This window comes from Mastomys coucha, unplaced genomic scaffold (genome assembly GCF_008632895.1).
Source record: "Mastomys coucha isolate ucsf_1 unplaced genomic scaffold, UCSF_Mcou_1 pScaffold18, whole genome shotgun sequence".
Taxonomy (NCBI): domain Eukaryota; kingdom Metazoa; phylum Chordata; class Mammalia; order Rodentia; family Muridae; genus Mastomys; species Mastomys coucha.
In genome coordinates, this window is record NW_022196900.1 from 6,416,663 (window position 1) to 6,430,601 (window position 13,939).

Here is a 13,939-nt window from a genome sequence, read left to right on the forward strand (position 1 = left end):
GCAGCAGCTTTTCTTTTCCTCCTCAAAGAACTCCAGTTCATCCACCCTCCCCCCATTAATTGGCAGCAGATTAAAAAAAAAAAAGCCAAAACAAAAACCAAATCAACGCCAGTACCCTGAATGTGAGGGTTTCTGAGATGGAAAAGCCCTTTCAATTGTTAGATGTCCAAGAAAACATGAATACATGCTGACAGAGGAAGCAGGCCACAGTTAGAGGAAAAGGGAGGGGTTCATGAAATTAAGGGGAAAAATTCCTTTTAGCATCTCCCATCCTGTAGGCTGGCCTCCTTTGTATGCCTCAGTTCCTACGGAGAGCAAGAGGCTGGGTCTGGGGGAAACTTCAGGAAGATGAAGGTGGAATTAGGAGGGGGGCTAGGAGTCACCTAACAGAGCAAAGGCAGATGAAGGAGAACCCCTTGCCCTTCCCATAGGGCCTTTTTGAGACTGTTCTGGTACAGGCCTCCAGAGAGGACCCTGTGGCTCAGCACACTTCAGGAAATGCCCTGGAGGCCCAACTCTGAACTTGCCAATGTTCAGCATCGAGTGGGACCTCAGGCCTGCCTCCCACATCCAACTGCCAGCAGGCCCCAGGCCCAGGTCCTGGCAGCAGCTTGCTCATTTTCCTCTTCCTCCTCCATAAGGGGACCCAGGTCACTTCAGGTGCTTCCCTCACCACTTCCCCTGAAGGACATTTGGGGAAAATATAAATCAGGGAGAGACAGTTGTTGAGGCTTCAGTCAGCTACAGGAGGCATGGCAGTCAGTAGGGGGTTGGGGACACTGTGGAATAGCAAAGGGAAGACGAGGCAGGAGGTAGGACGTACAGGGAAGAAATCAAGGAAATGGCTTGGCTTCAAGCTGCTGAAATCGATGGCAGCTACCCAAAGGCAGCTTTTACTTCTGTTCTGCTCCACCTGAAAGGCAGCTTTGGCAAGTCTAGACTTGCCTCAGGCCTCTGCCTCTGAACACTGGGCTTGAATTCATGGCTGGAGATGGCCAAACTGTCATTTACTGTTCTCTGCCCACATGGACTGGGGACAATGGTCATCAACCTTCTAGTTCATCCAGACTGTCTGGGTGGCTTACAAAGGAATCTGGGAGAGGCAGTAGAACCTTGCTGGAACCAGTTCCCTTGCACTGTTGGTCAGCCAAGGACAGCCAAGCCTTTCCTGTTGCCCATGGACGCAACAGAGCCAGATGCAATGGTCAACCTTCATCGCCATCTTGCCTGAATTTACAATCACCTAGGAGACATACCTCCTGATATGTCTGGGAGGGTGCTTCCAGAGCAGCTTCTCTGGTGAGGGAAAGACCCACCAAGAATATGGCCATGGGCCAGGTGGTGGTGGTGCCACACCTTTAATCCCAGCATTTGGGAGGCAGAGGCAGGCGGATTTCTGAGTTTGGGGATTTACAGAGTGAGTTCCATGACAGCCAGGGCTACACAGAGAAACCCTGTCTCAAAAACAAAAAACAAAACAAAACAAATCAAAAAAACCCAACCAACCAACCAAAAAAAGAATATGGCCATGGATTTGAAACAGAGCAAGGTAGGGTATACAGGAGGGTTTGAAGGGAAGAAAGACAATGGGAAATGATACAATTATAATTCAAAAACTAAGAGGAGATGATGATGGTGATGGTGGTGTACTGTGGCATTATCCCATGTGCTGAGGTCCCAGGATGAATATAGGCCGTTGAGGCCTAACACTCCAGCCATTGTGGACCGAACCCTCAACTGTGAGAAAATTAACTCTCCTTTAGTTGTCCGTCTTGTCACAGAAAGGTAACTGACACACCAGGTCTGTATGTGTGTGTGCACACATGGACTTTCACCCATGAGGTGACCAAGAGGGGTTCTATGTCCCCTGAACCTGAATCAGGAACTCATTTCACCCTAAACAAGGTGATGGTGAGGCCATTCAGAGCAGAGCCTGCTGGGCTGCTGAGAGCAATGTGACCTTGGGGGCCACCTCTGCTCCCCCCTCCCCCGCCCCCAACGAGACACCTTTCAAGGCGGTGTGACTGATGATGTGGACTCCTGGGCACTATGTACCTGAGGGGTTAATTCAGACCTGCCATTTGCTGCCAAGCAAGCGTGGAAGCTCGGCAGACTTTGAAGCCACATGACTGGAGTCTGAATACAGGTCTGGCTGCATTCTCACACTGACTCACTCCTGTGGCCACACTGCCCCTCCTGCCTAGTCCATAGTGATCCCTCAAGGGCCCAGAAAGTTGCCAAAGCCTGACTGGAGCTCTCCACTCTCTCTCAGGCCTTGCTATACCAGCCGACAAGCCCAGGAAACACATCTTGCTTGGGAATTAAACCAGCAGGCCGGCATTCCCCTCTGCAGATATATATATTTTTTTAATTAAGAAAAAAAGGCTAATGATATATATTAAATGACTATTTTATTTACACACCCTATCATATTCATAAATAACTGCATCTTCTTTGTCCGCACAGTGGTTCCTTGACATCTAACGGTTACAGAGTGTACATCTAAAAGTAGATGGGGGCTTACCCTGGCTTATGACATCATCTCTTTTGTGTACACTCAATATGCACACCCAGTGACACAGACACAGACCAGGCGGGGTGGCTCCCAGGTCCTCCTAGGCTCCCAGCACCAATGGGGAAACCTTGCCCATACACAGGTGAGTTCCTGACAACAGGAGAACAAAGAGATACAGGCCAGGGCTCCGCCCCACCCACTGCTGGCCCCGCCCACCGCTGGAGCAGCTCCACCTTTGTTCACCCTGGAAGGCATCTCTTTGGATTGCAAATACTTTAATTCACAGAAACTCATCAGGAGGGGGTGGGGTATAGGGACTGGGGTGGTGTGGCAGCGGGCTGCCCCTCTTCATCCAGGCCTTCTCCAACCCTTCTAAGACATGCAGTGGTGTGCTAGTACCATACACACAACACACACTGGACACCGCTAGCAGCACAGAGAACTGGTCGGTGCCCTGCCAGCTCCTCCAAGTAACAGGCTTGGTCACAGAGCAGGGGGAGGCTGGTCTTTTCACAGAGTCCGCACGGCCACGGGGTAGAGGAGGGACAAGTGTTCGGCCCCTTTGATGGGTAGCTTCCTGGTGGTGTAGTAGTGGATGACTTCCGGGACACTGTCAAAAGGGGGGCTGTTCTGACCCAGAACATACTTCTCTTTGGTCTTGGCCAGTTTCATGTGCATGAAGCCTTGGTTGCTCCTGTGAACGAAACACAGAGGTCAGAGACTGTGCTAAGCGGGAGGAGAAAGGAGGCTCTGTCAGGGCACCGATCACACTTGCTTCTGCTCCCATAAGCACATGTACTCCCCAGGAGCTAGCCCTGGCTACTGCTGCCAGGGTGCAAAGTCTCTCAGCTGTCTAGGACAATGGGTCCTAACCACACCTAGGAGCACTGTCCATTTCTGCATCTGACTGGGGCCTAGGGTCAAACCACCAATAATGTAAAGTTTTCCACCCAAAAGCTTCTGGGGACTTCAGGGGTGGGGGTGGGGGTGGTAAAAACCACCCCTGTAACAAAGCAGGGACCCGTTTACACCTTGCAGTTGTCCAAGATGCTCCTAACTGACAGGTGGTCTTGGGCCAGTGTAGTATATAGCAATGGCAGGCAAGATATTCTGTTAGATAGAGGGTAACTCTGTCTCAGGGAAGGGGCGACCCACCTAGGAACATTTCCCAGCCTCCCTTGGGTACAGTGAGCCACATGACAAGCTGCAGTCAATGGAAAGTGGTAGAGTTGTGCTTGCTCTCCACCAAGTATGTCTTAGGTAAGCGCTCTTCGCCAGCAGTCTCCCAGGAACCCCAAGGCAGAGTTCCTTCCTTCACAGGACTGCGGCGAACATGACGACTCTCTATCTATAACTCAGTTTTCTAAGCTGTGACAACATGTGCCAGCCCCACCCTCACACTATTTCCCCAAGAGCCTGTGCAAGAAGAGCAGGCCGGGTCTCTAGGCCCACCCTGCCTGGTTTCAGATCTGTCCAGGGAGAACAACTTTGGTGAAACCCGAAGGAACAGCAGTAGCGGATCCCAACTGCTGGGAGCCCATGTGTCCCGGTAAGCATAGCTCACACTGTCAGCATGCCAGGTAGGCACCGGTCATGGATGATAAAGGCCAGCGTCTTAACTTCGTGTCCCAGAGGACCTCTCCCATTTGAGGTCCTAAGATCCAGCCACACTCTGGTTCACTTGAGCAGGCTGCCATCCCCTGCCTTTGTGCAGGCTGCCTCTTCTTGTTCATGCACCCAAACTCAGGGTTTCTGACTGAGAGAGTGTGCCACCATCTCAGAGCCCATCCCTGGTAACTTGTGCACAGACAGCTCTAGGAACCCAGCAGCCAGGGCTACCGAGGGAAGCTAAGAGTCCTGCATGAACTCTGATGGCTGTGGTCTTCCTGAGCCCCAATTCCCTTTCTGGTCTCTATATTCTAATGGGAGGTCTTAAACTTTACCTGTCCGTTGGGTGTAATGTACCCCTCCTCCAAGCCTGTTATGTTCTCCAAATGGATAGAAAAAAATGTGTACTGATATATAGGAGCAGAGCAATGTGTCTGCGCACAATGTCATACTTAGAGATGTAACCCTGGGCTTCAAAGATATCAGCAATTACATTTCAAGAGAGAATAATTCTTGTGAAGAACTAAAATTTAAATCAAGTTAAGACTGTGGTATTCTAATTACAGAGCCTGTGGCAAGCTCTGCTCTTCAGCAAAGGGTCGCTGCACCCCAGAATCTTCTCTGTGTTGGGGGAGGAGCGCTTACTCAGGCACCTGCAAGGGTCAGCACCTCACACAGAAAACAAAACCCAGTGAAGCCAAAGGCTCATAGGATGTAGGGCCCACAAATACCAGTCAGCTGGAAAAGGACCTGGAGCTGCAGTGACAGGATATCCAGAAGGTATCCAGGAAGCTTGCGCAGCCAGTCTGGGATGCTGAGCAGGCATACGGGCAATACCAGGTGTGACCACGACACACCACACCCCACCCTCCCACCCCCGCAGAGCAGAGCTGGCAGTGAAGTTGATGGAAACCGAGCAGCCTAACTCTGTGATGGGTCCACAGTCACATCAGAGGGAGCAGAGGATTTCTAAGACAGAGAGGCCACCATATCGGCTCCCATCACATCTCGAGGGGGTCTGGGTAAGGAACTCACAAGGTTAAGCGTTAATATGAGATTCCCACACTAGATTTTTGTGCCACCCAGTAGGCAGCAGGGGTGGGAATGGCTCTAACAGCCACAGGTGGCTTGACGTCGCCACAACAATAGGTAGCAAAGCCTAGGCCTCTCCCAGAATACCCTCCAGAGTAGCAGGAGGGACTAAGTAGATGCAGGGCTCTGTGCAGGGACTCCACACCCCTGACCAAGTCTAGTCAGAGACCAGAGACGCAGGCCAGAAGGCCATACACAGAACGGTCCAGGCACTGAGACGGGCCGGTTCCAACCAGTGAAGCCCCCAGCCAAGAAGACAGGGTGGTAACCCACCCCAAGAGGTTCAGTCAGGGTGGCCTTGGACTCAGAGAGATCTGCTTGCCTTGGTCTCCCTAGTGGTGGGATCAAAGGTGTATGTCAAAATACCCAGCTCGGGCAGGGCATTATTGTAGCAGCTGAAATCAAACTAGAATAGAAGGGAAGGTATTCAAATCTCCACGGGCAACAGATGGACGCATCAGACAAGGGTATGCCCAGGGAGACGGTGACTACTCATAACAAGATGGTTTTGCAGTGAGAAATAGCCTGTGGCTGCTATACCTTCACTCCTTTGATACATTGGAGGAAACAGGTCAGAGAGGCACCCAGCAGGGGGGCTGCAGATGCTCCCAGAGCTCTGTGCTTGTGTTCAGGGCTAGGTATTCAGGAGCGCAGAGCCCGCTTCTATGCTCTTCAAGGAATGGTGTAGCAGCAAGGATGGCACAGTGGTTCCAGGACAGCACCCTTCCCAGGGAGCTCTGACAGGCTCCTGCCAACTGTTTCTTTGTTGGCTCTGTCTCCTTTGATAGGACATCTTTTGAGAGCAAAGTCACAATTAGGGGTGTCTCTGGCGGGTGACCTGTCTAATGAGTCTTGTAAGGCCCAGGGAGGCAGGGTGCTGGAGCTGTCAGGGCACTTAGATCACTCATTACCATCACAAAAAGCACCTCCTTGTCACTGCCCCCCATCAGCAAGCATGCCTGGTGTGTGCTGGCCTAATAACAGGCCCCACCTCGCCTCCTAATCATGAGCTTTAATAAAACATCACTCAGCCCACAGCTGCCCGCCGCTGAGCCAGGGTGCGAGGCCTCACCTCTCGCTTTTAGACCTAATTGCTTGATGCATATTTCATGAAGAATCCTGGGTAATAGTTATGTTAAATCGTTTCTTTTCATGATGAAATGACTTAAAAACACTAGCATATAATATTTATGTGGGATGAAGGAGGAAATAGCCCTACGGGACTAGCATAGAGAGACCAGCCACAGGAGTCTACACACGAGGAGTTTCTGCTTTGCCTTGACTGGAAAGGTGATGGAGAGATGCTTTCTTGAGCCAAGTGTTTCACATCCTTCACCTCCGGACCACTCATGGTCCCCAATGGCAATTCAGAATTCAGAATATTAGCATTTAACCCACCAGGCAGAGCCAAGCTGACATGACTAGTATCACCTGCACATGGGGAAACTGAGGTTCAGAAAATCATGTACCTTATCTCATGAGGAAAGATGGGGTTCTCTCTTCCCCCAGGGACATAGCCCAGGCTGGCCTCACACCTGCTGTGTAGTCAAGGATGACCTTGAGGCTCCTGAGCCTCGTGCCCTCTCTCAAGAGCTGGTATTAGGTGTCTTCAAACCTATGTCTCTTGGACTCAGCAGCCTGAGCTCCCTTCTCATCCCTCACTCAGGCCTGCAGCTAGCACTGTGACCCCATCTTCTCTGATCAGTCACCCAACTACATGAATTTAGGGGGGGGTCTTAGAATTTGCCTTGACCCAAGAGAGGAAACTGCTTTGTGAGACCCCAAGGTTGGTGACCCTATCTGCTCACTGCTTCCCAGCTGAATGTACTCCCTGTTCTGGACTCCCAGCACCGCCTAGACTGTGCCCAGGGTACTCCGGGTTTGCCATCCCTTCCATTGGCTGCCTAGTCAGGATCTCCCAGAGCAGGGAATTGAGGTCCCCTGACTCCTCCCCAGCTGTAAGCTCTCAAGGGTAAGCCCTGGAGAGTGAGCCCAGGAAAGCTCCTGTGGGGAGGAGGGACCTCTGTAAGGACAATCCTGCAAGCTGGGTATAAAGACCCATGTCTTTCAAACCATGACTACAGTGGGCCAGACTCCTTCCTTGGAGTTCAGAATTCATGTGTGGGCTCACATGCATGAATCACAAATATAAGACCAGTTTTTGCTTCCTAGAGGGTGTAGGTTAAGCCTCAGTCAGGGCACTCCTATGCTGGGGTCCCAAGGGACTGCATTTCTTCTTGTTAGGCCATTTTAAAAACATGTGATTCTGACCACATAATCCAGACTCAGGGGCAGATTAGTGAAGGAACAAAAAGAATAAGGCTATGCATTTTAAATGAACTCAACAACCAAGGGAGGTGGAGGGCGCACGATAGAGCAAGGACTGCTTCGAGGCCTGAGAGGGTAGGCTCTATGTTCAGCTTGCAGGATGTACCATCTGCCCATGACAGACATTTGGGCTACCTTGACGGGGAGCCATCCTACCTCTGAAAGCACTCTGCTTTATGACTCGGACCTCTGTTCCCCTCTCACTTCTCCAGCAAGGGCTTGCTATGTGGCCCAGGCTGGCTTTGAACTCATAATCCTCCCTGCCTCTAAGTGCTTGGATCCTATAGAAACAAACCCAGATGTCCCCACCTACTCTGACCTTGAGGAGCCTCCTACTAGGACTGCATCCTTCTACAGAAACCTTCCCCTCACCTGGAAACCAGGTGCTCCACCAGTATCACCAGTATGGCTGCCCTGCAGGGCTTTATATACCCTCATAGCAATTCCCTAGTCAGTTCAAGCTACCTGCCTAAGTGAGACTGAAGGAGGGAGTCATCTATCTCTCCTGTGACACCTTAAACTAAAGTGGCCTCTGTGACAAGATAATCCGACAGCATCCAGTAGATAAGGCCTCAGGGTTTGGGAGAAGGAGGGAACAGCCTGGTCACCTGAGAAGCCTGGGAAGATTGTGACTGCTCTCTCGATTCATGACAAACGCAGGAGACTGGGAGTAGACAAGGATGCTCACTGCACGGATGGGAAGAGCAAGGGAGAAGCGATTTGCTGGGTCACAGGGCAAGGACCCTGGAGCTTCCCAAGTGTTGTGGACAGGACAGCATCCTTCGCTGTAGACTGTGCTCTCCAAGTACGTAGCCAGGGACCCTAAGGGCCCCTTCCAGTAGAGATGTCCTAAGAGTCCAAATAGGTGGGTGGACAGCAGGTCAACTGAGCTACAGGGTGAACACCTGCAGCCCACTACCTCCGAGGATAAGCTGAGGCTTGTCCATGTGGTGAACAGTGTATAAATGTAAGCCCTGCTGAGCCAAACAGCTTGATTTATAGTCAAATAATTACACTTCCAGTAGATATCAGCAGGGATCAGGCTTACGGAGGCGCCTAGAGTTCCTCAAGCTCTGAGTGACAGCCCAGGGTGAAGGCCTTCTATAAACCACAATGCAGCGATGCAGTGCCATCTTCATGGAGACAGACAGACAGGTGGACATAGAGTAAAAGGCTTGCTCTCACAGACCCCAGCAAGACGACACCATGAAGGGTGATTTTCTTAGGGACAAAACTTGTATGAAGTGTCATCCTAGAAGTTGTTAATGACAAGCCTTGGGCAGGAGTGAGCCTCTCATTTGCTGAGATATATACATAGCTGTAATCCTCCTCCGGTCAATGTTTCCATGCATCCCGATTCAAGGGTGAACACATGAAACCTCCAGGAGAGCCGGTGGGGGCAGCTGTGACTGTCCCAAGTGCTGACCCAAGTCACAGATGTTGGTTCAGTCTCTGATCCTGCCAATGCCATGAAAGACAGCCTCCCTCTGTCCCTGGCCTTCAAGGTCCCCTTTGCAAAAGGTGGAGATTCTTCCACTGATGCAACTTCAATTTTTTTCAAATCCTATTTTTAATGATGGTTCTTAAACACTTTAACCTCCCTTGTAGCCCACTATCCACCAGAGGTAGTGGGAAAGAAAGGGTGGGGGGAGTGGAACTGTGTGGAAAGGTTCTTTGGAGCAACTCCCATCTGTGTTGTCTGGAAATTGGCAGTTCACCCGTTAGCAGGCAGCAGCAACTCAATCCACTCACAAACACCTCACAGATACACCAGCAGTCCAGTTCAGTAGTCGGGTTAGCAACAGCAGTGACACAGCCTAACAGAGACAGCCAGGCCTCAGCCTTGGTTCAAGGGGCAAGAGGGACCAACAGGGACACCAGGAGAAGTTCTCAGCTATGCCTCTCTCAGAGAAGCGAAGATCAGCGAAGACTCGAGACCCACAAGTGTTACACAGCTAGCTGTACCAGCAAGCCAAGCCCTGTCTCTGTCACTCTGTGGAGTCCTATTTATACCCTCCAAACATCATGTGTCTCCACGTGACTTGCCTCAGCACATGCATCCAATATGCCCAAGTCCTTGGAAGTGGCAACAAACTGCAACGCACCACCAGAAGTTTTTTGGTGTGTTTCTCTCTATGTTGTTCCGACAAATGCAACTCTACTATACAATGTAAGGCGGACAAATACATGCATGTTGTTAACAAAGAATCTTTTATCTCATGTCCTTTCATATGCTTGCTTTAGCAGAACATCCTCTCTCCTGTGTCTCCTTCAGCAAATGTTTGAGTCTACTTTAACAAAACGTTCCTTCATGTACTTGGCCCCAACAAAACACCATCCAACCAACTTTCCAAAGAACCCTTAAGTGTCCACACTTCATATGGGTACTCTCAGGACAGTGAGAGATGCTGCTGCATGGGATAGGCAGGGAAGAATGGGGACACCTCTGTCATGCACCATCCATGTGGCTCTCTGGGCTTGGAAAGACAGACACAACCAAAGCCTGGGCCAAAAAGGATGGACAGAATCCATCCAGGACAAAAGGATGGGTCTCTCCCAGCCCACAATGCCCTTAGGAGATTGAGGTTCTCGACTGGGCCCGTCACCCTACCTTCCCTGAGAAGGATCTGGCAATGTCTGGAGAGTCCAGAGCTTAGCATCTAGTGAGGAGCTAAAGATGATTCTAAGTGGACAGTAACACACAAAACAATCCCGTAGCCCAGAATGTTGACAGTGTCAGGGTAAAGCCACACTCCTTAGTCACCGGTACAGGGATCACACCTAGCTGGTCTCTCAGACACTTTCAGGATAAACAAATGTGATTGCCTGGATAAGGCAAGGCCATCTGGCTTCTTGGTAAAGGCTCAAGACATGACAGAGGACTTGCCAAACAGCCTGCTTCCCAAGGCTTCTAAGCTACTTTCAAGAACCAATCCTGGCACCTATCCCTCCTATTTCCATAACCAAATCTCAGGGACTATATTTCACAGGACGGGGAACATTCCTGGGTCTGGGACCTACATAGGTGGGACACAAGAGAGCTATAATCCAGGCCCTAGGCTATCCAGCCCTGAGTGTGAGGCCCATGCTGCCCCTCTGAGCAATACCCTTTGTGTTCACTCTCACCTGAACAAAGGGGTTCTCACTACCTGTTGTAAAGGCTGTCCTGAGCGCTTGAGGTCTGAGCTGACAATGAAGGGCAGGCAGGCTCTCTTCTGCTGCAAATGCAGGGCCAAGGGCTGGGCCCCCAATATGGGCCTCACTTCCCCTGCTGGGCAGAAACTGCCACCCAGCTGCTGTCCGTCTGGTCTGTCTGCTGGCTCCAGTCTATATGGGCCCCGAACCAGCATGTACCCCCAAGCCTATTTGTTCTGTTGTTCATAGACAAGCTGGCAGCCTCCAACCCAGGATGACCAAGTTGCCCTCTGGCTACAGGCTCCTTAGTTAGGCTGGGTACCGTTGGGCAGAGCAGTGTGTTTACTGGCCTGAGAATCACTTCTCCACATCAAGTCCTGCTCCATGACACTGGGAAAGCACAGTTTGTACCTGGCTGGTGGCGCAGACCTGTAATTTATGTAGCTGTTTGGTAGGATGAGACAGGGGAACTGCAAGCTCAAGGACAGCCTAAGTCGCAGGGTGTCACCTTAGGTAAATTTAAGAGCCCGTTTGAAAAAAAAAAGTAAGTAAAAGGGTATAGTTCAGGGGTGGAACATCTGCCTGGCATGCTTGAGGACCAAGGTTCAGCGGGCACGCCCTGTACTGCAAAACCAAAAATTCCCGCTGTGGTATGAGGGATCCACGTGAGAACAGGCGGAGGGAAAGCAGAGTGTGCTGGGAAATCCTAGAACCCCAACGTTTGGGAGGCAGAGGCAGGAGGATCAGGTGTTTGAGGCTGGCTAGGCTACTCAGTGAATTTAAGGGCCAACCCAGGTCACCTGAGATCCTGTTCCCAAAAGCCAAAGAGGAGAGGCCTCCTCCCTATTAATTAATACAGTTATCAGTAAACATGACTTCTACAGGTGCTGGAGTGCTTGCTGGGAGTATTCCTGTATTGAGAGCTTCTGGGAGAGAAGACACCACTGGCAGAGAGATGCAGAACTTGGCAGGGGCTGAATCCTCTGCTACCACTGTGAGCTGTCCAAGCCATCAGTGGTAAAGACCTATGACCTATGACTTAGCCCTATGAGACCAAGTAAGTAGCAGGAGGGGAGGAGAGGGAGCAGCCACTTTCCACCACTCCAGCCACTGTCTGGAGTCTGGGTTAGGTTGGACTCAATACCCTCAATACCACCAGGAGGTGGTTTGCTCCTCTCTAGAAGTTCAAAGGCACATGGTGGACTGCCAACAGATCAGACACATGAACAACAGTGATTCCCAGTGGGGGGAAAAATCCTATCTGTCTTCAGGAACCAGGTGGGCAGTCCCTCTGAGTCCAGTGCTGAGATCTGGCCTGCCGGGTCCTGGCCTGCTCCGTCCTCCCAAGCCTCACTTTACCAATGTATACAACTGAACAGGGGACCAGATGACTACAGAAGCCGTACACATACAGATTTAGAAGCCCCATGTATGATCAAGCACACGCCAAGAAACGGTTCACAGGTACCCAGAGTCCCAGGGCTGTTTCTTAGGGCAGGCATCTAAAGACAAGTCCTATGCTTGCAGCTCCCTGGACCTCTTTAGAGCCAGAATCTGCCTTTAGTAGGTTTCTCAGGGGATTCTGAGCCATTGTGGCTTGAAAACCACCTTCCTGGTTCCATCTGAGGAGGAAGTGCCTTTGTGACACACAAACCTTTAGAGTGAGTGCTGCATGCTCTTGATGCTCACCTGCAGCGTTGGTTGGGAAGCTCAGTCTCCAGCCAATTGCCCTGCCTTCCAATCTCGGCTCTACCATGCAAAGTCTACCCCCACTCAGTATTCCTATTACACCTAGCTGGTGGCAGCTCCAGGCTTTGGTTCTAGCAGGCCTTGGGCAGACTAATCTGCCCTGGGAAGTGACTCCTGGGACGCTGCACAGGAGGTGACTCCTCTCCAGCTGTCCTTAGAGGGTGCAATGAGCTCCCCTCTCACAGCATGTACTCCTTGTTTACAACCCAGGTGGCCTGCCTGGTGTCCCTGGGGGGGTTGCCTAGCTAAGCCACTGCTCCTGACATGTGCACATAAACTCCATCATTAACGGTGGGTGCCTGCTGACCTCCTGAGGGCAACTCTCTCCTCTCCATCCTCTCAGTCTCAAAGGACAGGATTCTACTGACCTCAAATAACCATTAGGTGCAGAAAGTTCTCGCCTCTCAACCCAAACCAAAGGGCACATGTTCAAGACTGCTAACGAGCAAAAGCCATAGCTTAGCTCACACTCAAAGATTGACAAACTATTCCAGAAGGCTACGGTCACTTCTCAGTAGTCTCTGTTTTGGAGGGCAAAATCGTTCCTGTTGGACATTCATTCTGGCAGCTGTCTGACAGCCTCTTTCCACAAGGTAGAAAATTTTCTCAAAATTAAATCTCTAGCTCTCTGCTCCCTAATGAAATTGATTTCTGCCTTGATACACAACAAAGCCTCCATTTTATTATTTGGCCAGGGTTTGGTCACATTAATTATGGTCTTTCTTCAGCATGGCTGCAAGTAATTAGTTACAGTTGCTCACCATCAGAACTGGCTGCCTGTTAGAACTGCCATTCCCACAAAATGTCAACCCTGGATGGTGTTTTGGTTTGGAACCATTCAGGACAGAAAATATTACTGCCACAGCCTGAAAAATCAGAACCCAGAAGGGGTACACTGCTCTGTAGAGGCAGAACATACACACTAGAAGCCCAGATCACAGTCTAGGTCTGAGTGTCTTTCATAACTCACGCACAATCCAGCTTGTAATCATGGTCGCTGGCATTATTCCACCTCCGTCAGAGGACACTGTTCATGGCCTGTTCCAGTTGGTTCCAAACACCAGAGACCAGGTACTGTACAAGGCTCCAAGGTACACAGCAGGAGCCTCACTTCATAGAAGGCTGTGTCTAGCACATTGCTTGCTCTTTGGCAAGCTGAGATGTGGTGACTGTGCAAAAGATGCAGGGCTATGAGTGCTGGGGGCCGGCACGGCTGCAGGTAAATAACCCCCCCACCAAGTCTCCTGAGCCATTGATCTTGAAAGGCAAAGTGGGGGTGATCCGGGGAACTGCTCCCACTGGGTGGGAGCGCCAACCTCTGCATCTTCTCTTTTCAAATCTGTTATGGTTTGAGTCTGAAATGTGTCTCTCCCACAGGCGCGTGTTTTGAACACTTGTTCCCCAGATGCATTGGGATGCTATGAAAACCTTGTGGTGGGGGGAGGGGGTGGCGCTGAGCTGGAGAGGGAGGTCACTGGGACTCAGTCTTTGAAGACTGCGCCTGCCTTAGTT

General features: G+C 50.9%; 1 protein-coding gene across 1 annotated transcript in view; it reads right to left on the reverse strand.

Moving 5' to 3' along the window:
* Nucleotides 1-2,394: 2,394 nt before the first annotated feature.
* Nucleotides 2,395-13,939, reverse strand: part of Shb (SH2 domain containing adaptor protein B) — a 111,929-nt gene continuing 100,384 nt past the window's right edge. The window contains exon 6 of the mRNA XM_031377292.1: nt 2,395-3,209. Within this exon, the coding sequence (XP_031233152.1) occupies nt 3,026-3,209 (184 nt within the window). The 3' untranslated portion in view covers nt 2,395-3,025. The remainder of the gene's footprint in view (nt 3,210-13,939) is intronic.